The sequence below is a fragment of the Ctenopharyngodon idella genome, chromosome 4, assembly GCF_019924925.1.
Source record: "Ctenopharyngodon idella isolate HZGC_01 chromosome 4, HZGC01, whole genome shotgun sequence".
Taxonomy (NCBI): domain Eukaryota; kingdom Metazoa; phylum Chordata; class Actinopteri; order Cypriniformes; family Xenocyprididae; genus Ctenopharyngodon; species Ctenopharyngodon idella.
Window position 1 is genome coordinate 3423736 of NC_067223.1, and position 27968 is coordinate 3451703.

Here is a 27968-nt window from a genome sequence, read left to right on the forward strand (position 1 = left end):
TCTGGAACATGACTGTTGCACTCTGTTTTGAATTACACTGTCGGCCATTTTGGATTTGTTTTCACTGAGCTCATTGCATTGTATTGCAATGTACACAAAAGATACATAAGTTGTTTTAGAATTTGTTTTTCTCAAGCTGGTAAGCAGACAAGGATGAGTAGAATGTGAGAAAGGATACAGACAAACAACTCAGGAAGTAAATGCCTTTTATTAGCAAAATAAGGGAAATGAGTGTACAAATGTTCCCCCAATATGGAGAACACACAGACAGAGGTGGCAGTTTTCTTCATAATCAATCAATAGTATCGCTTGCCTCAAATGTCTGTTTGCAGACATTTTTGTATTGTTTTTTTTTTTCCTGTGAAATCCTGAGCCCCTTCTCAGTCCATTTGTCTCTCAATGGCGTTCCTCGGCAAAACACGTCATTCTCTGAGCAGTAAGCCATTAAAATGGCGACCAGTGTCTGATGACAGGTGCTTGAGAGACAGATTCCAAGTCCTGCGTGCGTCTCAGCGTCTGACAGCTGAACAGGACTCATCTCCATCTGAAGTGGCTGTTTGGTCTACTCTTGTTGCCATGGAGACCCAGAGGTTTGGACCACCTCTCACTGTACTAACCATTAGCTTTCTCTACACCGCCGCATAATATATATACATAAACACGCAAACAGATACACGCTCTCACTCTCTCTCACACGCTCACATTCAATGCATATGAGGATTTGTGCTCTCAAATTAGTAACATCCAGTATGAATTTTTTTGACGTTGGAGAGATATTCAGCAGGCAAACCCAAGCAAATGGACAAAGACTGCAGAAACGCATGCGAAGGCACGAGAACCAACAAACTGGATCAAATAGCACAATCTTCCTCTCTCCCCATAGCAACAACCACAAAGGCAAAAAAAATAACATTTTACAAGAAAAGGGAAACTTCTCTGATGCAAGAAAGCAAAATAAAAAGAAATCCCTTGTTTTAAAGAAACAAACTTGTGCCAGGGGGAAAAATAAACAACATGGCCGTGACAGCAACGACTGTACGAACATTCGACACAATTAATTTTTAAATGCTACTTTTTAAAATTTCCAAAGACAAAAACCATAAATAAAGCTGACAAAAGTGGCGTAATGTACAGCACTGGTCCAAGACTAATTTTCTCAATACTTAGTCTTGCAATCTTTCTCCAACAAAATGCACATCAAAACTGGCTTCAATTGCACCTAGAAAGAAAGAAAAAGAAGAGTTACTTAAATGTGACTTAAATGATTCACTACCATATTAAAAAAGCATTAAAAATAAACTATTTACTGCACTTTTGCTAGTTCATTTCCGCATTTAACATCACAATTTAAAGGTGAAGTGTGGAATTTTTATGCCACTTATTGCACCAAACAGAATGGCAAAAACATTCAGATTTGTTAGAGATTCAGATTTATTAGAGAAGAAACAAAGTATTTTTCCCAAAAAGTAATGGTGAAGCATGACAAACGAACAGCTTTCATCATTGTGTGCAGAACAAGCTAACAACCAAACAATCAATTTAATGATCAGTTTGATCGATTTAATGCATCCTGGCTGAATAAAAGTATTAATTTCTTTCAAAAATAAAATCTTGGATCATCAGTAGTGTATGTTTAAAAAGATATTGCCCCCTTAAAAGGTAGTCCGGCTCTAAACTTGAAGAAATTCTTTGCCAAAAATGTATAATTCTTGTTCATCACTTACTCGCACTCATGTCAACTTGTAGTAATAAAGGTTTAGAATAACATGAAGGTGAGTAAATGATGACAGAAATTCAATTTTTTTTGGGCAAACTATCCCTTAAACATTGAAACATCTACAGACATCACCTTTAAACACACATTCGTCCTGTAATGTTTTATTCCATGATGGCTCCAGGGCCAGTATGTGACTTCATCCGCAATATGAACATTGATTATTTTGCACATAAGCACACACTGCATAGCCAGCTTGGCACACGTGACATTGAGGAAGCTGATCCTCACCAGATACGAGCCAGTTTCTAGAAGAGTCCGCAGTCCTTCAGGTTGTTCTTGATGATGACGTCGGTCACTGCGTCAAAGACAAATTGCACGTTCTTGGTGTCAGTGGCGCAAGTGAAGTGAGTGTAGATCTCCTTGGTATCTTTCCGCTTGTTCAGATCCTCAAACTGGCATTGAATGTAGGCTGCGGCCTCTTCGTATGTATTCGACCCTGTCAGATGGGCAGGAAACATTTTCAGTATGAGGAAGTGATGTCAGAGGATGATGTTCCTGTGACATCAAATAACTGGAAATGATGTAATATATAAGGGACCACATCAATTTTATTCCAGGCTGTGATTAGTCATTTTTTGCTCCAGTTTTCAACCCCCGTAACACTCAACATTTCGAAACATTTGGTATGTAACGGTTAAATGGTCGTTGTGATACTATGAGAATTAATTCAGTTATCTATGTAAATTATATTCAAATTGTAAGTATGCAGTATGTATTCCAACAGGGTTTCCACACGTTTTGATCAACGGATTTCTGTTTCAATTCAAATATTCCTGAGTAAGTAATAGAAATATTTAAATATATATTTAAAATATGTTTACAAATAATTTCAAATAGAGGCCCTGCAAAAAACAAGTTATAGCTGATATAAATTTATTGATAATTTAGAGCTGTAGAAATTTCCATCATTTTTCAGTAATGTTTTTTAAAAATGAGTTTCATTCATTTCCATGTCATTTCCAGACCTGGTAATAATAATTGTACTTTTTTTTTTTTTTTTTTTTTTTTTTACGTGTTTTCTGAGATGGGGTTGAAATAATGCTTTATTTTTCTTTTTAGGTTTAGGGATAGGTTTAGGGTTTGTAAAGGGAAATAACTACACTTGGGCCTTTCTTAAAATTTCAGCATTAACCTTTTCAAATAATTTATTATAGGGCTGTCAAGCAGTGGTGTAGTCTAGTTTTTTGTAGTGAGTATACCGATTTTTTTTTTTCTCTCTCCCAGCCTCATGTTCACCCGTCCCAGAGCGACACCCTATAAGCACCGCCACACTTACTAATGCATAGTATGCATCTGATCTAGGCTACATGTAATTGAGAGTATTCCGAAAGACTGCCTATGTGTGTGTTATCAACATGTCAATTTATTATAAGCAACACAAGACTTTAGCAGCCAATGATATTGACAGCTGGAGAAACTCTGGACTGATTTTCTACTGTTTAGTGTCAATCACCATCTAACTCAGCCAGTTAAGATCTACATTAGCCTTAGATGTTATATGAATATGATGCCTGGAGCATAGATTTTTTTCAGCTGGCAAGTTTCATTGCACATTTAAGAGTGCAAGTTGCAACTATTATTACACTCTAAAAATGCTGGGTTAAAAACAAACCAAGTTGGGTTGAAAATGGACAAACTCAGCAATTGGGTTGTTTTGACCCAGTGGTTGGGTTAAACCACTTGCCCAACCAGTTGGGTAGTTTTATTTAACTCAACTATTGTGTAAAAATTGCTGTATTGCTTGCTTAAAATGAACCCAAAATATGTTGGAAATTAACGTTTATTAATATTAATTATAATAATTAAACAATAAACATTTATTAAATTGTTTATAAATAAATGTTCACCTTTTGATTATTATTGTTGCCTCTAGTAATGTCTGATTTTTAATTTCCAACCTATTTTGGGTTCATTTTAAGCTATCCATATAGTAATTTTTTAACAATAGTTGGGTTAAATAAAACTACCCAGCAGGTTGGGCAAACATTTAACCCTAACTGCTGGGTTTGTCCATTTTCAACCCAACTTGGGTTGTTTTTAACCCAGCATTGTTTTAGAGTACAGGAATGGAAAGATGAGGCTTATCAGTATGTCACAATATCACCCTGTTTGGACTTTGTTTTCTGTTTTGCGCCATTTCCTGCCAATCTGTCATCATAGTTATGCATTTCAATTCACTAACTTGCAATTCGATTTGATATCAGTTATTTTGGATATACTGTATATCAGGTAGGCTACAGTAGCCTACATGGCAAATTTTCTCAAGAAAAAAAAATCTCTCAACTAATGCTGTAAAATATACATGGGAATCAGTTGGTACATTAATATTGAAGGTTAAAATGAACTGATTTGTATACAAACATAAATTACACTTAAGGAAATTTTTTATAATAATAAGGTAATAATATGCCTTCTAACTTTAAAATTATTTCTACTCCAATTCGTTTTTTGAAATATAGACATTTAAATGGTGGCTGTCAACTTGACGTATTTATTCAAACATGCATTATATAGGCTACTGAAGAACAATAAAATTTTAATTAATATGTTATATGGTGCATATATTTAGCTAAATGCTCCTCTCTATAGTTCATTTTTCTAGCTGACTAACAAGTTTATGGTCACTGAATATGTGTGTTCTGCCTAAATGTGACGTTACGTGACATTGTTTACTGTTATTAACGTCTTTCCGCGGTTGAAACACTGATTAAGCGATTACACAAGACATGATACAGATTTCGTTAAGTTGTACTATCTTTTAACATACCTTAAGATGTTCATTCATGTTTATTTTGCACTGTAATTGGTATTAAAACGGAGGAGAGGATCAGTTCACGCGCGCTTCACGCTGCCACTTCTCTTGAACTACAGTGATCTCTCACTACACATTGAAGAGCGCCAAAGCAGTATTTGTTTTTTGTTTTTTTTATTTCGAAGTAAAATGGGCAGAATTTGAAATATGGGACTTTGTTTCATGTCAAAAGCAACAAACCACAAAGCCTATTGTGATTTATTGGATGTTATGTATCCTCGTGCTTTTTTTTAAGTGGGTATACGGCGTATACCTGCGTATCACGTAGACTACACCACTGCTGTCAAGTGATTAATATTTAGAATCTAATTAATAACAAATGAATCACACATCAAAAGTTTTGAGTCATTATTGTGTTAAATGAGAAAAGCATCATAATCAACACAGAATTTATTACACACAAACTTTTAGGCAACAGCCATGATTATTTTTTCTTTTTTTCTTTCAGAATCTGCATCCGAATTGGTATTTAGATATATTTACAGACCAAACTAAGTTTGGTTACCAACATTCTTCAAAATATATTCTTTTATGTTCCGCATAAGAAAGAAAGTAGTACAGATTTGAAACGACACAAGGGTGAGTAAATGTGAATAAACAGAATTTTCATTTCTGGGGAAACTATCCCCAAAATAAGATATTATTTTTTTTAATGAATTGATACTCTAAATAAGAAACTAAAACTGCTAGTAGGTGGCGTTAAATGTCTAAATGAGTAAATAATTGAGTTATTCATTCATTTGATTCGTTCAAAATGGCAGATTCATTCAGGAATGAAGTAAATGGCTCTCTTTATGAATGGGCCATTGAATCATTGGTTCACCCGATTGTTTTGCTCAAAACGTGGATTAGTTCAGTAATGAAACACCACTGTGTGTTGCTCGGAGATGCACAACAGTTCTGCTCTGACATCACAGATAATGTTTTTGTTTGAAAAATTGAACAAAAACAAACAATATAACACAATATTAACTTCTTATTTATTGAACGGTTGTATAAAATCAATATCACATTCGAAATCATGCTATTTGGGACAAAAACAGCACTCGTGTGATATTGCACTCGTCACACGTGTGATATTGCTTATATAAATATGAGACAAAAACTCATACGGGGCATTTTTGCCCCAATATCTTGAATTTTAGGGGCACATATCTGCATTCTATAGGCTACATCATGCAGTGAGTTGTTGCCCTGCTTCATGTTCATCACCAACCAAATGTCTGAAATGTAAGATGACATATGTAGGTCTGGGTCGAGGCGAGTGTGTTAAATGTTAAATTTTATTCGTGTTATTTTTCCAAAAATAATTAATTAAATTAACGTGTTAAATTGACAGCCCTGAAAAAGTACAGTCATGTAACAAAGAGTAAACCAGTATGGGGGTCTGACCTGCATATTCTGGGTAGCAGATGGTGAGCGGACTCTTCTTGATCTTCTCCTCAAACAAATCCTTTTTATTCAGGAACAGGATGATAGAGGTGTCCGTGAACCACTTATTGTTGCAGATGCTGTCAAACAGCTTCATGCTCTCATGCATTCGGTTCTGCAGAAAGAGATATTGGTTGATGGACCATAAGCAATAAGGACAGAAAGAGATAGAAAATGGGTGTTGATTGTGTATCTTGGCTTGGAAGCATCTTTAAACACTATATTACATTACACAATGACAAATACCATCCACTTAACAATCACTTAATGACTACATGCCGAACTTTGTATCGAGTTGAAGCTGGGGGTGGGGAGATGTGCTTTAGCCCTCTGCCATTTACTATTAAATCAATCAATACCTTTTTGCGAACCCTTAATAAAGTAGGGTTTAGCCTGAATCAATATCACGTTGGTATGGATTATATGATAATTGCAGGAATTGGTTTTCTAGTCAGGCTGAATTTACCTCTCATTCACCCCAATGACACATTCAAAAATACTTAAAACAATAGGACCTGTATATAATAGTGTCACTAGTAAATCTACGGAAGATTTACAGGGAAAAACGTTTTGCAGCGAAGAAGAGTTATGTTTCCTTTTTGAGAATTTTCCTTTTTGGGCGAACTATTGATTTAAGACTCATATAAACAGACTACAATATACAGATTTAATTTTTTTTTTTTTGTTGAAGGAAATACTAATGCTTGCCAGGAAAAAAAGAATTAAAGTTATAAGTTGTGTTGGGTTTTAGGCTTTGGTTAGTCACGCCATCACTGTCGGTTCGTTTTTGAATAGCTAACTAGTCAATGGGAGATTTTCATATTTTTCTTCAATTCTGAAAATATGTTATCTACAAAAATGTTTGAATGAAGTTTGTATGTTTCACGCTTCCAGTTGGAACTAATTACAGAAATGTAGGAATAAAAAGTCGAATTTCAATTTAGCACTGCCTTGCAAGCACTGTAATTCTGTATTTTTCGAAATAACAGGAAGTACTCTCTCACCATCTCTTCGTCTTCAGCCAGCACCAGGTCATAGTCACTCAGTGCCACGCAGAAGATGATGGCAGTCACACCTTCAAAACAGTGGATCCATTTTTTTCTCTCTGACCTTTGACCCCCGACATCAAACATCCTGAAATATATGACATTTTAAAATGGTTAACAAAAATCAGTCTTAAATGAGTGATCTATTTTGCTGACACAGCTGCCTGTTAAGTGAGCATACTAACTGAAATGAAACCACAGAAGTCATTGATCTGGTACTCACTAAGACTGATATTTTGTGTGACACAAAAATGACAAAACTGCACTTACAATTGATTTAAATAGCATGTTGCTAAGCTAATGCTGTGATGCTCTAATAAGCTTAAAAATACGTAGCATACGTCAATATTGAGTTGGACACTAGTTTTCAACTCTGAAAGCTCTAAAGCCAAATATGGGCAAAGAAACTGATGCTGTGTTCTTCCACTTCCTGTCTGAATCAGAGTGCAAACCAGTTCAAGACTGACACTTCTCTATTTGTCTCTCTCTGCTTCTCTTTTCTATCACTCTTGCTCATGATTGCAGTCACACACTGCATGGGATGTCCCAATATTCACAATTTACTCCAAAACTCAATACAACTACTGTGAAGTACTTCCTAATTCAATCCATGGATATGCAAATGCACTTACAGTAAGTGTAATAAAGCTAATAAACCACTGTACGTGAATTTCACAAAGAAATCTGTCATGTTTACATGTTTAAATAAATAATAAATTATAGTTTGCCTAAATTTTATGAATGATTAAGACAATTAAGCACATCTTCTCCCAAATTCTCAATACTGTGATTTTTATCATTTTTATTACAATCAGCATAAATTAAATTTAGTACAACAAATATTACATGTACAATTACATTCTATGAATGCACTTCTCAATTTAAATAATTGTAATTATCTAAAATATATTTTGTGTATATGAGTGTATTCTCACAGTAATAATAATATTTTATAAGATATAAGAAAATGGATGCAAGAAAATTAAGCCTATTTTAGAACCATTTTTCTTCTGATTTTTAGGGTGAAATAACAGTACTTTCTTTGCAGTTTTGTAATAAAACAACCTAAAGTGCTCACTTAAAGTGCAGGTCTTTAAAAGTGAAGTGTGTCTCCACAATGCCGGTGGTTTTGACTCTGGTCCTTAGCACATCCTGTTGAGTGGGTATATAGGTGGCCTGTGCTATTCTGTCCAAATCATTCAGGTAGCTGTGGAGATAAAACAGAGAGGGAAGGGTTAGTTCAAATGAAATGAAATCGTGGGTGCAGTAAGTCAGTTCCTTCTGGTTCCAGTAAATCTCTTGACCCATACCCCTTTTCCACCAGCATGAACCGGGTGCTAGTTCAGAGCTAGTGCTTATTCGGAGTTGTTTCGACTCAAGAGCCTTCTAAGAACCGGTTTGCCTTTCCATCCCTGTTGAAAAAAACAGCATATGCTGGTTAGGTATGTTTTGAAGCATGGCAGCTGGTTTGAGCTGGTTTATGCTGGTCATTAGTTGGTCGTGAGCTGGTTTAAGCTGGTCCTGAGCTGGAGCTTGTTGCTTAGGACCAGCACTTGACCAGCTTAAACCAGCTCATGACCGGCTAAGGACCAACTAAGGACCAGCTTAAACCAGCTCAAACCAGCTGCCATGCTTCAAAACATACCTAACCAGCATATGCTGGTTTTACCAACAGAGATGGGCTAGAGAGCCACCACAGAGCCAGGTCTTACATCACTGTATAAGTCGCATCTTTCCCAGCAACACTAGCGCAGAAGCGCTAAACACAAACACACCATTAACAATGGCGGACGTTGCTCTACTATTGATGCTCATGGCTTTGCGAACTAACGTCGACATCTAAACACGGCGAATTCAACGTGTAATTACAATCCAGCTGCTATTAGCTCGATTAGCTGCTATTTTAAAAAATGGAGGTCACAAGTTTCTGTTCGTCTTAGTCACGGTAACCCCGCCCCCAGCCCATGACTCAAGCGGTTCTTACTTCTAGACCAGCAATGTTTTGCTGCTACTTACGAACCACTTTTCCTGGTTCAGAGCTGGTGCTTTGGGTGTCAAACGACAAAGAACTGATTTAAAAACTAGGCTCTGGCTCTGAACCAGCACTCAAACTGCCTTGGTGGAAAAGGGGTACCAGAGGTCTCGACTAGGTCTCTCACGAGACAAGGGAACAGGGGTAGACCTGGGTGGAGATGAGGATTTAAAGTTTCAATCTGCAGTAATCCCCTTCTGCTAAAACTGATTTTTATACACATGCACGCAGCTCTGCTCAAACAATTGCACAACAGTCAGCAGGGCCGTTTCCTGAAAACAAACACTGAGCCAACTGCCCACTTCATATGATGTTCACGGCCCTGACTGAAATGGTATGACACAGACTACGCATTAGCTTGCGATTTGGTAATGCTTAGTAACAGTTTAAACAAAAACCAAACCACATTATGCAATCACAAATATACAAATGAAACCAATACCACAAACACACACACATATTTACACAGAAGCTCTGTTCTAAAACCTAGTGAGCTACCCACCTAGACAGCATTTTAAGATATCACAGGTGTTTCTGGCACAAATACTGTTCTAAAAGCAACCTTATAAGACACTTCACTTTGGCTGAATAATAAAACACTTTTTAATGTATTCGTCACAGAGAAGGCCAATCCCAGAATGCATCGCAACAAGCTCAGTGAGCAAAATGTGGTTTACTAGTAGGGTGAAATGTTTACAAAACTGGAAAAAAACTATTGATTGTCATTCCATACTGGAAAGTGCAGATAAAACCATAGTTTTATTGATAATGAACCTATAAATATTTTTGTGTGCTGTGTATAAATTAATTTAATATTATATAACAATTATAAATGATATTATACTTAAATTATGTTTTAATCATTCGCAAAAAAAACAATGTACAGGTAAAAGCTTTTGATTCATAAAATGAGGTGTGATACTATAATAATAAATATTCATAATCTATTTTTTGTTTTTGAAACAGTCTTTTGCTTGAATTATTCTTATTATTATGTTTTTTTAATTATTATATACTTTTTATTTAAATTCCATTGATTTGTCAAGTGAGAGTTTTCCAAAAATAATATAATAATAATATATATTTCTAATAATTTTAATACAATAAACCAATAGATTACATAAAATATCATCTGTTTTTTTTATGTAATCTATTGGTTAGTTATTGTATTAAAATTATTAAAAAGAAATTCCAAATTAAACTCCTTGCCTACGGCCTGAGACACTGGGATAGGCTCTAGCTTCGCTGCAATCCTACATTGAACAGACAAGTGGTTTGGAAAATGGATGGATGGAAAAAGAAATAAAACAATAATTAAAAAAAATTGGTTCTGCATATCAGTATCAGTCCCACAAAACAATGTGCAGCATTTCACATCAGACGCTTATAATGTTCTATTCAGTTCTGATGATTCCTTAGAAGGTAGCTGCCTATGTAAAACTGGGTTTTTAAACAACTAGAGAAACTCAAACACACACACAGTAGTGTGATTACTATTTGATTAAGACAAAATAGGAATTTCTGAGTACACTACATTATTGTTACCTGTAATTGCTATCAACTTTATCTTTAGTAGTGGTTTTGTGCAACATGAAACCTTAACACGCACCCACACGTATCTGCATGCCTTAACTGTAGCAGCATGTGACACACTTTCATCGGTGTATTTTTTTCATGTGAAATTCAACAGCGTATGCGCGTGGCTAGTCTCGGAAGGGCAGGTTTTCTGAGTCAAAGGTAACGGCATGTTCTAGTAGCACAGTAAGCAGGCAGCTACAGGCAGCAGGCAAATATTGACAAGCTCGTTCAAGGCTTAAAAAGTGAGAGTCTGGATATGGTAAGACAGGAGATCTCAGTGTACCGGATAAAGCTGTTTGAACTTGCTGTTTTGGCAGTGGCTGATGTTCAGTGAACAAGAAAAACAGAAGGGGAGGGAAAGAGAAAACAGAAGGGGGAATGAACGGTTGAGCACCCAAAAAGGTGAAAAGGCTGAGAGAGATAGGAAGGGAGGATGGTATGTGAGGTAGAGAGATAGAGGAAGATAAATAAAGAATGGCTGTGAAGGACAAAAACAAAGAGTCATGAGGTGATTCATCCTCGTCCTAACGAAATGTAAAACGCCCCCTGCAGAGAGCAAAATGCTGTGTGAGATGATAAAATCACAGTCGATAAAAATGTATAATCGTGAAATGATACATATTTTATGTTTATTATACAACTTGGGCCAAGGAGAAATCGGTTTGGGCGGTCAAAAACAGCACTTTTTCAGCAGTCTTTGTTCTAAAAGTATTTGAAAATCAGACAAAAATCAAAGGTTACAAGACTGTTTAACAGCTTCAATAAGGGAAAAACTACAGTCCCATGAAGCATTGTGAATTAAAAATGTAAAATCATGGAGAAACATATAAAACTATTGATTTAAAGTTTTTATATGTGTGTGGATATATATAATATATATATATATATATATATATATATATATATATATATATATATATATATATATATATATATATAATTAAAATAAGTTGAAATAATACAGGCTTCAATAGAAGCATATGTCATCGATTAACAACCTCATAGCTCACATTAGGTCTGTCTTTATCCATTTATAAGTTATTATTAAAAAAAAAAAAATATATATATATATATATATATATATATCATTATCCTAGATGCTGAAGTCTCAATTTGCTCTCCATATAGTCTTGTTGTGTAGGGGAAACAATTGAGATATAAAAGAGATTTTCTTTTTCCTGTGGGGTGATTTATCACCTAGCGCTTTAGCCCTCCACGCTTGGTTAGGATGTGGTGTAAGGTGAAGCAGAGGACGTATACAGAAGACAAGAAAAATAGCATGGGTAGAGGAAGACAGAGATTTAGACCCACTATGCTGCTGAATCGTTGAGCTGGTACTCTCTGGATCGACTGAAACAGGCCTGCACTCCTCCATCCTTCCACAAACGCTTTATCACTCCAGCCAGCTCTGCTGTCATGAAACCCTCCTCAGCGCTGCCAGCCAACACAAACAACTGCCTCGCATCATCCTGAGACACAGAGAGAGGAGAGCAGATTTCAATTTTAGCACACATACATTCAATTATCATTGTCATTGTCCTAATAATCATCCCTATTATAATGAAACCACAATTAACTTAATACCACAACATTTTTTTTTTTTTTTTTTTACCTTTATGACTTGCTGTTTTAAACAAGCTAGGTTTGTTACACAGATCCAAAAATAGGCCTTTATCGAAAATGAAAAGTTATTGATTTTAAAAAAAGATGAATCAATTGAAATTCAATTAAAAACCGACAAACAGATTGACAGTTTAGAGTGTCCAAAATAAAGAAAAAGAAAAATCTTTTAAATTTAACTAAAATATATATAAGTTATTAATATGTACTCTTTGTATCCATATTCATGCATTTACTTTCATACCTTAAATAGTATTTATATCATGCATTCAAAGAGTTTAAATTTAATGATTTAAAAAATGTCAGTCAATAAAAAGTAAAAAGCAATAATATTTCCTTACATCATGAGTGTACACATCTTAATCATTATTTTCAAAAAGGTTTTTAAATAAATTTATTCAAGGTAAAAAAAAAAATAAAAATTATTATCATGAATTGTTAATTAAGAAATATCATTTTGTTTTGAGGGGAGGTTGTACCAAATGACATTTTTACAACCTGAACTATCTTGGTCTTGTCATTATAAAGGTCAAAAAAAGGTCTTTTTTTTCTTCTGGACAGTTGTACGACTCTGACATTTCACTTACTTTATGCCCCCCAACATATCAAAATTTTAATACATGGCCATCATACACTGTAAGAAAAAAAAAATCTTCTGCCAGAACATTATCTGTTAAATCCTAAAACACAACACAATGGAATGCATAATTCAAAATACAGGTAAAACACCTGTGAAAAATCAATATGGAAAATTTCTTCAGATAAATTCAGTACATTGGGCCCTATTTTTAAAGACTTTTTTTAGAGAGTAGAAGAGGTGTATTTCAGTCACTGTATATGAATTGCATTTTTTGTAAGTTCCCTATCCTGCAGTAAACACTAAGGGCCCTATAATACACCCAGCGCAATGTGGCGGCAGGCGCAACGCAAGTGTTTTTTGCTAGTTTCAGCCCGACGCAGTTATCATTTTCACATCCTGTGCCACGTTGTTTAAATAGCAAATGTATTTGCACCCTATTTGTGCGCCCATGGGCGTGCTGGTCTGAAAACAAGGTGTGTCCAGGCGCATTGTTGGCGCATTACCATTTTGAGGCAACTGAAATAGACTGAGCCATTGACCAACTGAAACCTGGTCTAAAGTCAATGGCGCATTATTTGTTTTGTTATTTAAAGAGCACGTTAGTAATATGCGCCTATATGCGGGTGCAAAATATTACAAAATAAAAGTATTACAATGTAAAAGGTTATTATTGTGTGCATAAAGATAAAAATGCTTTGGTGGAATCCGGCTTGTCCCGTAGATGGTCTGCTTGCGCGCTTTAACCTCGTGCACGAGCAGATCCGTTTCCTCGCTAGAAAAGCGTTAAGTTTTTCCACGTGCAAATTACGCTATGTAATATAGCGAATCCGCCATGGCACGAGCGCAACTGGCTTTTAAAGGGAATGGGAGATGAGACTCTGATTGGTTTATTGCACGTTATGCCCCAAACACACTCATTACTCATTAAGAGAATAGGGAAAACCCTTTTTAGACCATGCGCCAGGCGCGCAACCATTTTTCCCGTCCTTAAACTAGCAAAAGTGGATTCGGGCATGCCCTAAGCGCACTTGAGCCGTGCGCGTTAGACCATGCACTTAGATCGTTAAAATAGGACCCTAACTATCAAAAACAATTGATTAATTTAACTGAAAGGCAAATCTTCCATTCCCACAGCCACCATATTGGATTCCTTCCATTCGCTTTTTTCTTCATTCTTACAGTGTCTGTGAATCTACATAAGTGGGCTATGGGCGACATGAATCGCATGAATCCTGTGACTCACCGCTCGTGCTGCGTCTCCAAAATCGATCTTGAGTCGCCCCATGGCACGAATGATGGCGATGATAGACTGAATAGTGTTGCTGTAGACAACAGCTTTGTACTGTTTGCACTCCTCCTCCGAATAGCCTGCCTCATGGATGATTCTATATAGAGAGATATGAATAACCAATAAATGATATTCAGCCTAAAACAGAAGTGTATTTAGAGTAGAAAATGAAAACAAAACACTTACTTCATTTGTTTGACTATTGTACTCTTCCCAGACTCCCCAGCACCTGTAAAAGAGCAGTTGCGTAAGAGTTAGCTCATTTGTCTACAAACGATACAACTAGTGCAAGACTTAATGAATTTCAACAACAAAGACTGAGTTAATGTATTCACTCGTATGAGCCCCTTAAGACAGAAAACTAAAATTAAAATTTAAAAAGCCTCTGACAATTTCAGTTTAGTGCCTGTGTGAATTTTTAAAACCCTGTAGAGCGATGCAGACAACGGCTGTCTCTTTTGTCCTGGAAATACAAGATCTAAGACACTGAACATTGTTGTACATAGTCATTCTAATACTTTCATTTTTTTCATTATTCCATATGAATATTTTATTAATCTTTTGTGAGAATGTTGTCATCATTTACTTCATGTCATTCCAAGCATCCATTATACGGCTTTCCATCTTCCTTAAAGTAGTTTTGAAGAATGTTTATTGAGTCAGACAGACGCAATCCCCATCCAATTTCATTGTATGGTAAAGAGCAGCATGAACATTGCGCTAAACATCTCCTTTTGTGTTACACGAAAGAAAGAAGGTCATACGGGTTTGGAACCGACATGAGTGAGTAAATTAAATGCTGTGTAGATAAATTAAACAGACCACACCTAAAGGTTCCTATCCCGTGTATGTTCACAAATGTGCACTGCTGGCAAACTCTGTCAGCTCCTCCTGCTGCATTGATTTGTTCAATAACGGCTCCACTTATAGAATCCAATTTAACCAGTTTATCTACTGGGATATCGTTCCCTAGCACTGAGACAGAAAACACCACTGCTGTGTGTGTATGTTGTCTTGATCTGCTTCACAGAAAAACCCCATGGACTTAAAAGACTATCTGGTTGTCTGACCAATGGCAGACAGAGGAATGGATTCTTCAATGCAAAGATTTTATATTTCAGCTGTCAAAATCACCTTATAAAGATTGGACTACTTTTCTAAGAAAATGAAATTTGCTACGCCACATCTCTTTCCGATATATTTGCTCATATTGCAAATGCAGAGATTACCAAGTTTAAATGGTCTTTCAATAGAGCTTGTATTGGACATTGTGAACATTCCTTTAATATACACACATATGCACTTAGAGTGCATATTTAAGTGTGCACAGCTCTTTGCCAAAGGCTTAGTGCCTGATCAAAGACCAACATCTGATAAGCTTATTATGGGTTACAGTGGAAACCATGAGTAAGTGGATGGTGACCGATCAACTTCTAAGGGTTCAAGATTGTGGAAAAAATGTTCGGACATTTCAACATAATACAATCCAATAATAGACCAGCACCTGGATGGTAATTGAGCTACTACAACATAGTACACAAAGGTATATTAATGTTGTGTTTTTCTTTGTCCTTCCTGAATACAGGTTTCTTACTGCCTATTTTTAAATGACTCAGTAATATTTTCTTTTCATGAATTTCATTCTTTTAATCAGACTTTTTTCCTCAATATGATATCAGGATAGTTGTTTCACCTGTTTAGACACAAAATATCAAAATGAATTTGAATTCAGAAATTAAAAACATGTCCATCATAGACAGGCATTATTTTTATTATTATTTATACACTAGTTTGTAATGTTTATCCTAATTTGTATGTACACTAATGTACATTAGTTTTCACTAATTGTAGTATTTAAATTTTCTCTTTTATTTTTATATTAGTTTTCGCTTTAATTTTACTCATTTTATTTGCTTTTGTCATTTTAATTGGTTTTTTATATAATTTTATAATACTTTTATATAATTTTATTTCAGTTTTAGTTTGTCTTTATAGTACTTAAACGGAAATTAAAAATGTTGTCTTGGCTGAACTAAAATAGATAAGTTTTTCATCTATTATTTATATTTTATTTTGTTCAGCTTTATTTCACTTGCTGAAAACAATTTTTAATAGTTTTAGTTAGCTATAACAACACTGATCATAGAAGAGGTGTATTTAATATATAGTGAGGGTCATGTCATAGATCCGTGTGTGTTTTGCTCTCTGTTATCAGTATGTAAAATCAGATCCTGTCATGCAAAACAAGTTTAATTTCCATCCAACTGTTTTTAAGCACTAAAACATCATTACACCTGTAACAGAAGAATTCCGACAGGCTATGGTGGAATATTAAACCACTGAATCGGAAAATAGAGGTGTATGTTTTTATAACAAGAAACAGTGTTATAAGCAGTGCTGGAAACAGCTCTCCAGGGCTAGTGCAACCTGGGAGAGATCTTAATAAAGCAACGGACAAACAGAGAGAATGTGCCACTAGAGGAACAAGGTGCAAACCAGTTTCCATTCGTGAAAATGAACTGTTGAGGAGCTGTGAGCTGTGGCACAATTACACTCATCTTGCTTCTGTACATTTGACACATGCGATCATGCACACTTACGCATGCATCCGCACACGCGCATGCTCGAGCCTGGTTTCTCGTCACACTGCCATAGCAACCGGCCCTGTTTCTGAGGACATGCTGCCAAAGAGGGCTCAGATACCTGATGGGCGCGTGCCAGCGAAAAGCAGCTCTGCAGCATATCGCTCATATGCATTCGTTTCCAGTAATGCATGATAATGCCTATTTGTCATAGTAACTGGCTTCCTGCTGATTGTGCGCATAAAGTATGTGCCACTTCATTGTGGCAGATAAAACTCTTCTCTCTGATCATCATTTCTGGTGGCTCATGTCCAGTCTCCGTATGGTCAAGGATCTGAGCTGTAATTTGTTAGAACTGTAAACATTTGTTGACCTAAACAAAACCGTGCGTTCTAATGTTTCCTCCAAATGGGAGGAAAAGGCTTCACTTGGTTCGTAATTTAGCTGGATGGTACTAAAAAATGATTACAGTACCACAGTTAATGTCAAAATAAGCAAATATCAACCGATTAATCAGCCTGGCTGACATATCATCGCTACTTTTGTGGGTTGAATAAGCCAAGTAGTTCCTCACAAGAGAACACCCGCCATGACACATCTGAACACCTCGTAAACTTACAAATTAGGTAAAATGTTGTGACACTGTGAGAAAACCTGCAGATACGACAGCTGGGGTGTGATAAACAAATGTCAACAAATGTTGGAATCGCCTTGGATGAAATAGTTTTCTCCTTCGATGTATCTTAGAAAGAAATATTTGTTATATTTTACCCCAAAATGAAAGAAACATCATAAATTATTTTGCATAAAAATTGTGTCCACAATGTGTTTTTGTTCTATTGGAGCCCATTTAAGAGTGCATATATCTTAAAGGGGACCTATAATGCCCCTTTTACAAGATGTAATATAAGTCTCTGGTGTCACCAGAATGTGTCTGTGAAGTTTCAGCTCAAAATACCCCACAGATCATTTATTATAGCTTGTCAAATTTGCCCCTATTTGGGTGTGAGCAAAAACACGCCTTTTTTGTGTGTCCCTTTAAATGCAAATGAGCTGCTGCTCCCGGCCCGCTTTCCAAAAGAGGGCGGAGCTTTAACAGCTCGCGCTTTGATTGCTCAACAACAACAAAACTGGAGAATCTCACGCAGCCAAAATGACGATTGTCAGTAACGGTGTTCAGCCTTACATTGTTCAAACCGGACTCGGACACTGATGCACTGATCTGCCTGCATTGACACTTTTCTTTTAAGAGCTGCTGTGCAGCCAAATAATGTACCAGTTATCAATGTAAACCTGCTTTGACACAATCTACATTGTAAAAAGCGCTATATAAATAAAGGTGGAGAGACAGAGTAGAATGCAACTCGACGTTTCTGAACGGTTAGTGGATAAATTTATGTAGCTGCTGTGGAGTTGATTCAACTCATCGACTAGCATGTGCTGTCATGTTAATCTTTTGTGCAAATCCAGCGTTGAATTGACCTGTAGTCCGACGTAAAATGACAGCATGGTAACAACACTCTACTACAACTCTTCCTCTCTAAAGCAGCCCAACATGGCCTCACCCCCTTTGTTGCACAGGTTTTATGTAAATTTTGGGGTTTGTGATGTCACCAACCCGGGAAGAAGCTTGTTGTAGTCCCTACCAGCCGTTTGTTGTAGTCCTTAAATAAGCGATTTCTGTAAAAGAAAATATCTCCCTTTGCATTAAACTTTGAGCATCGTAACTTTGCAGATGTTGTTTATGCTCAAACAGCAACATTACACACTAACTAAAGTTTAAAAAAGTGAAATCATAATCAAGGACCCCTTTAATAAATGAATATTACTCTGCCTTGGAAACAATTTGTAACCAGAAAAGCATTCAACTATATAGCTCACTATTTCTATTAGTTGAGCCACTGGCACAGCTTACCCCAAAGCATCTGATACGCTTCACCCCCAGCTATAACAAATATGCTGACAGCTTATGATGAAAGCATGATTTCATCATTTCGTTTAGAAGAACAACAACAGAAAACCTGCAAAATATGTCTTATGTATGTTTGCAATCTTTCAGTATGATATAAATCAATATATGATCCCATTTCACCTCAGGCATCATTAAAGTACATCTGTTGTTTTCAGCTCCTGTGTGATTATTCCACTTATCATACATTTTAGAAATAGCATAATCTTAATAATTGATAGCAGCAGGCCTCATGTTTGTCGCACTTCACAATCGCCAATTTCCATCCACAAGGTTTCTTGAGACTTGACAAAATGACAACTTTTTTTCTGGCCCTCTGAGGATACCTCTCCCCATTTTTGTACAGATTGCAATCGATAACAGACTTACATCACAGCCCTATCTGTGAAACACAACTCCAGCGTGTCTCAACACACTGACACCATGTGACAACTCTAATGCAATGCTTTGTCGCACTGCCCCGTCTTATTAGATTACAGCAAACACACGCTCTGTATTATATTACACACTTTAAGCCCTTCTGATGATTCATTTTCACGTGTTGTTTTTGCAGGTAAGATCTGTTAGCATTTTAAGTCACAAAATGAACTGTGTAATTTCTCTGCCAATAAAACAGTAATGCAAAAATAAACAAGATTTTTACGTTTTGGGTCAATTGATGGAACTATTGGGTCAGTGCTTTATCTTTATTTTTCTGTATTTATATAAATCTTTAAAGGGGTCATGACATGAGAAACTGAATTTGTCTTGATCTTTTGACAAGACATCTTTGTACCATTAAAACATCCTGCAAGTTTCAGGAAACGTCCTCCTCATTATAAACAAAGCATTTATTTAATCAAGCTCCAAAAACAGCATGTTGTGATGTGACATCACACAGGCAAATACATTGGCATATGACTGCCTCCAGAGCAAGACATCGACGAATAGTTATACATCATTGCACCAATTTTTAAAATTGAAAAAATACCCTTTTCCTTTAAATCCCAAAGCATACTTTACAGTAGCTACTATGTTATTTTCAATAACAGCTCCATGTAAACATTTGGCCTGGCAGGGACATAGGTTAGCAGACACCTGTAATTGAGCAGACTCCTTCAGAAGGAAGTATTATTTTAATTATGTCTCACCACAGAGGCCTGTAGCCCAGAGGGACTTATCAATGTACCCATCCATGGGAAAGACAGAGAGAGAGACATAGTCACACAGACGCATACACAAGTGCATCTCTGAAACAAAGAGCCTCTTAGATGATCCAAGATGAACAGTTTGTTCTTTTGGATCCCAATAAAATCATGACCCGCACACTAATTTAAGCACGTAAACACCTAATGAAGACTAACAATCTTATTTGGTATTCCCAAAACATCTTCTATTGAATCCACGTCTCACAAAACACACTGGCTCATCAAACAGCTGACACTCACAGGAGTTCTTTGGCTTTTTAATTTCTTTCTCGTCTCTTTCGCAGGGTTTGGATTAACCTTAAAGTCAAAATGTGACAGTTTTCTGAGTTTAACTATAGATATTCAATGAGAAGGAAAAAATTTTTTGGACGGGACTCATTTAGGTCAGGAACTTACTGGAAAGTGATTTTACTAAGACTGCTTCATCTATAAAAGTAGCCTAGTATGTCTAAATGGAATGTAAATCATTTAATGTAATTAATCACAGTTTTCTGTAATTAATAATGTTGGGTACAGTCAATTGTTATTAATCACACCTTAAAACTTGTAATATTGTATATTTACACATTGACTAATTAAAATAAATGAAGCATATTTTAAACTGTAGATTGGTATATTTTTAATATACAGATAGATACCAAGTATTATCAAGGCCAGTATCGCAGATATGGATACCAATTAATTAATTTATAAATGATTAATTTAATTAATTGAATGACTAATTATAAAATGTATATTTGTTAATTAGTCACTTTTTTCAATTTCTGAGTGTAAAATGAGTATTTATAGTAATTTAACATTATATTTTAGGCCTAGGGCCAGATTTACTAAATGCGGCAAATTAGCGTGAGAGTGCAATTCCACAAATGCACCGATGGGAGTGGCAAGTTTTGCGCGTGATCTACTGATGACTCGCAAATTAAAGAACACAGACAGGGTCAAATCATTTACATAATGGCCAACGCAATCTACCAAGAGCAGTGCAAATTAGCGTTGGGTTGCAAATAAGCAGAGCTGATGCTCATCAGGTGCGGGTCGGCACAGGCGCAACTTGTTACATGTAATATACGGATAACGTCTTTCTCTGGCATTCCAAAGAAATGAATACGAGTGGAAAATATTTTCTCCCTTCTACCGCGTGATCTCTGTTCTCTGTGGTGTCTCCTCCTAGCAGCAACAATTGCAGCCATGTCGCAAAATGGGTTAAGACACGCTTTTATTAAGCGTTAAATAATGGCGCAAGTACCAGTAAATTGACTAGCTCAACCATTAGTAAATTGTGTTGCGTGATTCATTTAAATACTCGCCTCCCATAAATCTTGCATCTGAAAGGGAAACTCCTACAAATGCATATGCAATAAGGTCAGCCGCAAAAACAACTCAGTCCACGCCTTTTCAGCGCTAATTTTGTACTGCGTGTCTTTAGTAAATCCCGACAGTAGTTTTTTAACACCAAAAGAGGGTTTGTGCTGGCGCAAGCTGTTAGTAAATCTGGTCCCTAGACTGTAAATTATCCATTTTTTAAGCCTCAAACAGTACATATTACTTGCAGAAATTATTGTGCTTATTTTCTTAGGCCTACAAAATCAGTTTGGAGGTTGGTTAAAGGGATAGTTCACCCAAAATGAAAATTCTGTCATAATTTACTCACCCTCATGTTGTTCCAAACCTGTATGGGTTTCTTTTTTCTGTTCAACACAAAAGAAGATATTTTAAAGAATGTTGGTAATCAAACAGTTGACGGGAAGAAAATACTACTAAAGTCAATGGCTACCGCCAACTGCCTATGTATCAACATTCTTTAAAATATCTTTTTTTTTTTTTTTTTCAACAAAAGAAAGAAACTCATACAGGTTTAGAACACCATGAGGGTGAGTAAAATATGACAGAATTTTCATTTTTGGGTGAACTATCCCTTTAACATGTTTCTCCTTGCTTATACACTCTTGATAGCATCAGCCAAATAGGAAACTCTTTTCAGAGTTGCAGAAAGTGAACTCAAAAGGAGATGTTAGGCAGAATGAGTCATAATACTATGGATTATAATTTTATAAAAAGAAATGCAGTAGAAGTGAATGGAGAAACATTCTTCAGAATATTTCCTTTTGTGTTTGACGGAAGAAATAATGGCAACATGAGGGTGGGGATGTACTGTAAGATGACAGAATTTTCTTTTATTAGGGTGTTACTAGTGTGAACTATCCCTAGTATCAAGGGTAAATTTTGATTTTATGCTTACTTTAAAAAGCATTAAAGCCATGCCATGGAAAACACCCATGTTGGAGTGCTTTGTGATGTTAATTTATTGAACGGCCCTATGAACTTTCACTCCAGTGACATCATTGGAATGTAAATGGAATGCACCTCAAACCCTCTTAAAACCCTCAAACCATGACGTGCAAAAAGACCAGTCTATGCTTTCACTCACTCATACACACACACACAAAACTACTCTATAACAGAAACCATACACTAAATTTGCTAAATTACCAGGTAAAAAAAAAAAAACACTTGTCCAATAGATACCACACAAAAGGTCTTCTCAATTGCTTGCGTTTTTCATTGAAGGAGATATTGAAGGGCATGGTGATGCTTCTCTTAGTGTGTGTGTGTGTGTGTAAGTGATCAACAGCGAGGTGGTCTGAGGTTTACATGCTTTACAAACATTAGTGCTGCTACATTAGGCCCAGTCAGTTCATTTTCATCCCTGTAGTTCCAAACACGACACACACACATCCGCTGAGACCAGCTGTCCAGCAATCAGTTGGGTTATCACACACAAAGCCTAAGGTTATCATCTGTAATACACCACACCCCGACCTCTATGGTGCAAAAACACTAGCCATTTCCTGCCAAAATCTAATGGAAATCAACCCAAAGCACCAGCTGTAAAAAATCAGATAGTGTTAGTAGTGTTAGACCGATACATAGCCAGAAAAATTAAGCAGTCAACATTGGACCATTTTGATATTTTCAGCCAAAATCATCAGCCAAAACCTGTACTCACTTGACTATTTAACAGTAATTTTAATTTTGTGTAAACATCCAGATACAGCCTTGTCAGTGGATTAACCTTATTTTTTGTCCAAAGGCCTTAATTATAATAATAATAATAATAATAATAATAATAAAAGATATGACATCCAAAGTATGTAAGGTAGTACAACTAGATCTCTTTTATTGAATCCAAAAGGTTTTAATTATATTTTGCTAAAGATTCAAAAGGTCATTCGGTTTAACCATCCAAAGGCCAATACAGCCATTTAATTTGTGATTAAAATATCTTAAAATGTAATAAATGTTTTTTTTTTTTTTTATTCGGAGTAACCAATATAAAAGGACCATTTTGGATTAAGTCATGTGGTCAATATCATGTGACAGGATGTGACATCATTCAGACACCTGCAAAGGACCACATGGTCGTGAAGCAAAGTAACTAACTCTCTTTTAACTATTTGAAAAAAGTTTTTGCTTGCTCATATGCATGCCCGAAACATCAGGTAATTCGGTACAACCGCTATAAAACATGGAAAATGTTGTAATATTTTAAAAACTTGTACTAAATATAAAATGTTTGATTGTCCTTTTGCTAGCTAGCTAGATATCAGCCTATTAGCATTGTTCGAAAATATCGTCATTTGGTATAACCAAAAGTGTCATTCAGTAAAACCAAAATTTTGGTTAAACCGAATGACTTTTTTGGTGACAAATTTTGTCCATCTTGTAAAAAATTACAAAAGCAGTGTTAATTGATTATAAAAACCACATAATTTCATTGTTAACACTTAACAAAACTTCAAAATTAATTATATCTCCATTAGGTTTTTGTACACTTTAAAAACCTTATTCGTCAATGACCCAATTACATGGGTACTTACCAAATAAGTAAATAATAAAAAATAGCTAAAATATCAAGTTTTATTATTATTATTATGTGAGAAGGAATATTAAAAATATTTGATCAAATAATGCAACCAATAATCAATAATGTTCGCTATTGACCACAGTGCATCGACACTGAAAGAAAATCACATTTTCTCCACCACAAATCTCTGTGCAAATGTGTTATGTATGAAGAATCAGTTTTATATAAATCTACAAGATTACTGGGCAACAAAAAAACCCTCAAAAATCTCATATCTGACCAAGAAAAATATAAAACAGCTCTCTTTTTTCTAATGGATTAGATTTAAAATATTATTGGATTTTATCACAATTAAACCGCTTACCAAAATGCTCATATTACAGCATGTTACAGCCAAACATTCAGCACGCTGAGCAATTGCATCAGCATGTGAGTGTTCTGGCTGCTAAACCACATCAGGTGTCAATGCACCCCATGTGAGATTCACGGGGTCGACTATGACCCACAGCCTGATACGGTTCTGTTTCAGACAAACACATGAAGTCACCAAACCTTCCATGTGCTGGTCATGCAAACCAAAGAGGCACTCCATATTAAACACACTATAATAGTGTGAGTGTGCCTGTGTGTGTGTGTGTGTGTGTGTTGGTTCCTTTCTTTCACCAGACTCTATTGGTGCTACTGTTATGGGTAATTTGAACACATTGAGTTTGTGTGTCTGTGTGCGTCTGCGTGTTGCCTGGAGACGAGTGGCAGTATTTGAGATACCATCTAGCTAACATCTCAGTGGAAGCAGTGGGTACTACTGAGGCCAGAATGACTGCAGACAGTACTGGCTTGAACATGAAATTACAGATTAATGCAACAGACAGAACAGATAACAGATACGCAAATGTTGTATCTGTTGTCTAGCATCAGTATGATATCTAGCCATTTTTTTGGTAACAAACTCTGACTGAGAAATGGAAAACTATTATCTTGTTTTTCTTAAATACAACACAGTGTTAATGTCTGAACTATGTACAGTATATGGCAGTAAGAGATAAAAAAAGGTTTCATTTAATTAAATTGTTTCTATTATGCTAGCCTGACTGTCAAACAATACTGCAATTTTATCACTAATTCATAAAAAAACCTTTCATTGGACTAATATTTTAAAGCAGAAAACAGCTAATTGCTGCTAATCATAACAGTAAATGGCTTATGAATAATCAGGGTTGGGGTTAGTAGTTACATATCAGGATTAAGGTTGGATAGTTAGTTCCTGTACGGTTAGATCATTGTAGGTACAGGACAGAATTAGGTAGCATTAGGTAGCATCAGAAATCTAGCATTAGATGCAGGTATTGGTGAAGGTTAGAAAGTAATGGATACCGATTTGCAAGGTTCAACAGTAAAGATTTTTTCTGTAAGCCTCGTCAGGCCAGTATAGTTCAGATTTCTATTTGCCCTGCCAACATGTTCAGTGGCCCTCAATACAAAAACATATATGCATACATGCAAACATACATAAATAATATGAATTTTATATATATTATTTTGTACAAATGTTTCAAATTTGAATGTACTGTATAATAAAAATGATATCAAATTATTAAATAAAAAAGACACAATAAGTGAATGGATTTAAAAGGCTGTGGGATGGAAAGGATAAAATTGTTTTCTTATAGGCCTATATTATTTTAGATATTCTTTTAACATTTATTGATAATAACAAACATCATTCGAATGCAGTCTATAGGCAACATTGCATGCAATATAATATAAGTCTAATATAATAGTAGTTTATATAATATAATAATTTCTTATTTCCGCACTTTTCTGTCATCCTTAATTCAAAATAATAATATCAGGTTTGTTTACGCATTAAAGGGTTAGTTCACCCAAAAATGAACGTTCGGAACACAAATTAAGATATTTTTGATAAAATCCGATGGCTCAGTGAGGCCTCCATTGACAGCAAGATAATTTACACTTTCACACGCCCAGAAAGCTACTAAAGACATATTTAAAACAGTTCATGTGACTACAGTGGTTCAACCTTAATGTTATGAAGTGACCAAAAAAACAAAATAACGACTTGATTCAACAAGTGACGGGCGATTTCAAAACACTGCTTCACGAAGCTTCAAAGCTTTACGAATCTTTTGTTTTGAATCAGTGGTTTGGAGCGCGTATCAAACTGCCAAAGTCACGTGAACTATTGAAATTTCGAAACACTTATGACGTAACAAAGCCTCGTTTACTGAAATCACGTGACTTTGGCGCTCTGAACCTCTGATTCGTAAAGCTTCGAAGCTTCATGAAGCAGTGTTTTGAAATCGCCCATCACTAGATATTGTTGAATAAAGTAGTTATTTTGTTTTTTTGGCACACAAAAAGTATTCTCGTCGCTTTATAATAATAAGGTTGAACCACTGTAGTCACATGAATTGTTTTACATATGTTTTTAGTACCTTTCTGGGCCATTTTATTGAAAATATCTTAATTTGTGTTCTGAAGATGAACAAAGGTCTTACGGGTGTGGAACGACATGAGGGTGAGTAATTAATGACAGAATTTTTATTTTTGGGTGAACTAACCCTTTAAACTCATGGCCACGAGAAAAGGGTGTCATTCCCTCCCTCAACATCAGATCACGAGACCACTTCTTCACATCGCAAGGCCACAACATAAGGATGTCTTTACCTCAACAAAATGATCTTGTGGCTATGACATATTATCACATCCCCACGAGTTAATATGTCATGGCCACCACAAAACTAAATGAACCAAACATGTCCCCTCCCGGTTACCATATTTTTCATACATATAAATGTAATTTTTTATTTTTTTATCATAGAGAAAATCTAAGTTATTTTAGATAATTTTTCTTAATTTATATGTGTTTAAAAAAAAAAAAAAGGTACAATAAAGCTCTGGCCCTCTGGCTTAAAAGTCTCTCACAGTGGTCCTGGCCCAGTATGAAGTCCTTATTTTTGAATCACTGTGGCTAGAGTCGGATAGTTATGGATAGAGGAAACTTGTTAAAGCAGCCCAGAGATCACCCATGAATGCATTTAGGCTACACTTCAAAACAAGCCTTGTCTTTATCTATCATGAACCAGAGAGTATGCGGTTAATCTCAAATGTTTATTTATTTAATATTTCACATGTTTACGTGCTGACACACAGATGCTCAGTTGCGCGACTCATCGTGATCAAATGTACCCTTATTTCACAATGAGAAGAGAATGAAGCAACAGGTCGCCATTCTCAGACCCCTCCTACATGTAAAAGCATCATCACCACAGCAGCTCATTAGCAATGGACCCTTCAAAAGATGCATTTCCGCCTACTTAAAGCTCTTCTTTTAGTTTGCAGTGCACCACATAGTGTGTGGGGGTTTGTTTTGAGTGCATTGCGACAGTTTTCCCTGACAGCTCTGTCACTTTGTGGCCATTTATTGGAACGATCAATATTTCCTTCTGCCCAAATGTTCTGTTATTAATAATGTATAATAATTCTGAACAAAGTGAAACGTTGACCACCTTGACAGGTATAAAGTCATAAAAAAATATAAAGCAATATAAAGATATAAAAGCTTTAATGTAACACTCCCGAAAGCTTCAAATGTATCAAAAGACCACCATTACGGCACACTCAAAGTTTCCTTAATAGTTTTGTTGGTAAATGCAGCATAATATTGTTTTAGTGACTGTCAATAATGCAGTTATAACAAAGAAACGGGACAGTTTAGGCCTCTCATATATGTTTAATAGTTTCTTACCGAGCAGCAGGAGTTTGACCTCTCTGGCCGCTTTCTCTCCGTCATCTCTCAGGTTTCTGTCGATCATTTTACTCCTCTCCACCGCCGCCTTATCCTCCGTGCTTAACGTACAGCCCATCCTCACGACGATCCGAACCGTTTAAATCTAACGCACAGTATTCAACATGCACCAGCTCCCTCTCCGGAAAACCACCACACGCCCTTCTTTAAAAAAAAAAAAAAAACAAGAACCGAGCGCAAAATGGGGTCCTGTAAATCAAAAGACAGAGGATATGGTCTGACTCTTGCCTTGTTCGATCAAACTATTCCTTTTTCCGCTGTTATTTCACCGTAAATCCCTTCAAAGGGATAAAAAAGGGTCCGTAAAAGCGTAGCGATCCGTTCCCCAGGGCGTCAGTATTCACGGGCTCGCGCTGCTTCCTGTTCGCATGC

General features: G+C 36.0%; 1 protein-coding gene across 1 annotated transcript; it reads right to left on the reverse strand.

The window, feature by feature from the left end:
* Positions 1 to 189: 189 nt before the first annotated feature.
* On the reverse strand, positions 190 to 27968 carry gnai1 (guanine nucleotide binding protein (G protein), alpha inhibiting activity polypeptide 1). The gene is made up of 9 exons (XM_051890110.1): positions 27537 to 27968; positions 14351 to 14393; positions 14120 to 14261; positions 11988 to 12145; positions 8145 to 8273; positions 7025 to 7154; positions 5982 to 6135; positions 2006 to 2213; positions 190 to 1219 (listed from the first exon to the last, which is right to left on the reverse strand). Exons 1-8 carry the CDS (start codon positions 27652 to 27654, stop codon positions 2023 to 2025), a joined length of 1065 nt encoding a protein of 354 aa, XP_051746070.1. The 5' UTR covers positions 27655 to 27968; the 3' UTR covers positions 190 to 1219; positions 2006 to 2022.

Coding starts and splice junctions, on each gene's coding strand:
- gnai1 (XM_051890110.1), bottom strand. CDS start 27,654: ATGGGCTGTACGTTAAGCACGGAGGATAAGGCGGCGGTGGAGAGGAGT. Junction 14,394..27,536: donor GGTCAAACTCCTGCTGCTCG/GTAAGAAACTAT, acceptor GCTCTTTTACAG/GTGCTGGGGAGTCTGGGAAG. Junction 2,214..5,981: donor CTGCTACCCAGAATATGCAG/GTCAGACCCCCA, acceptor CCCATCTGACAG/GGTCGAATACATACGAAGAG.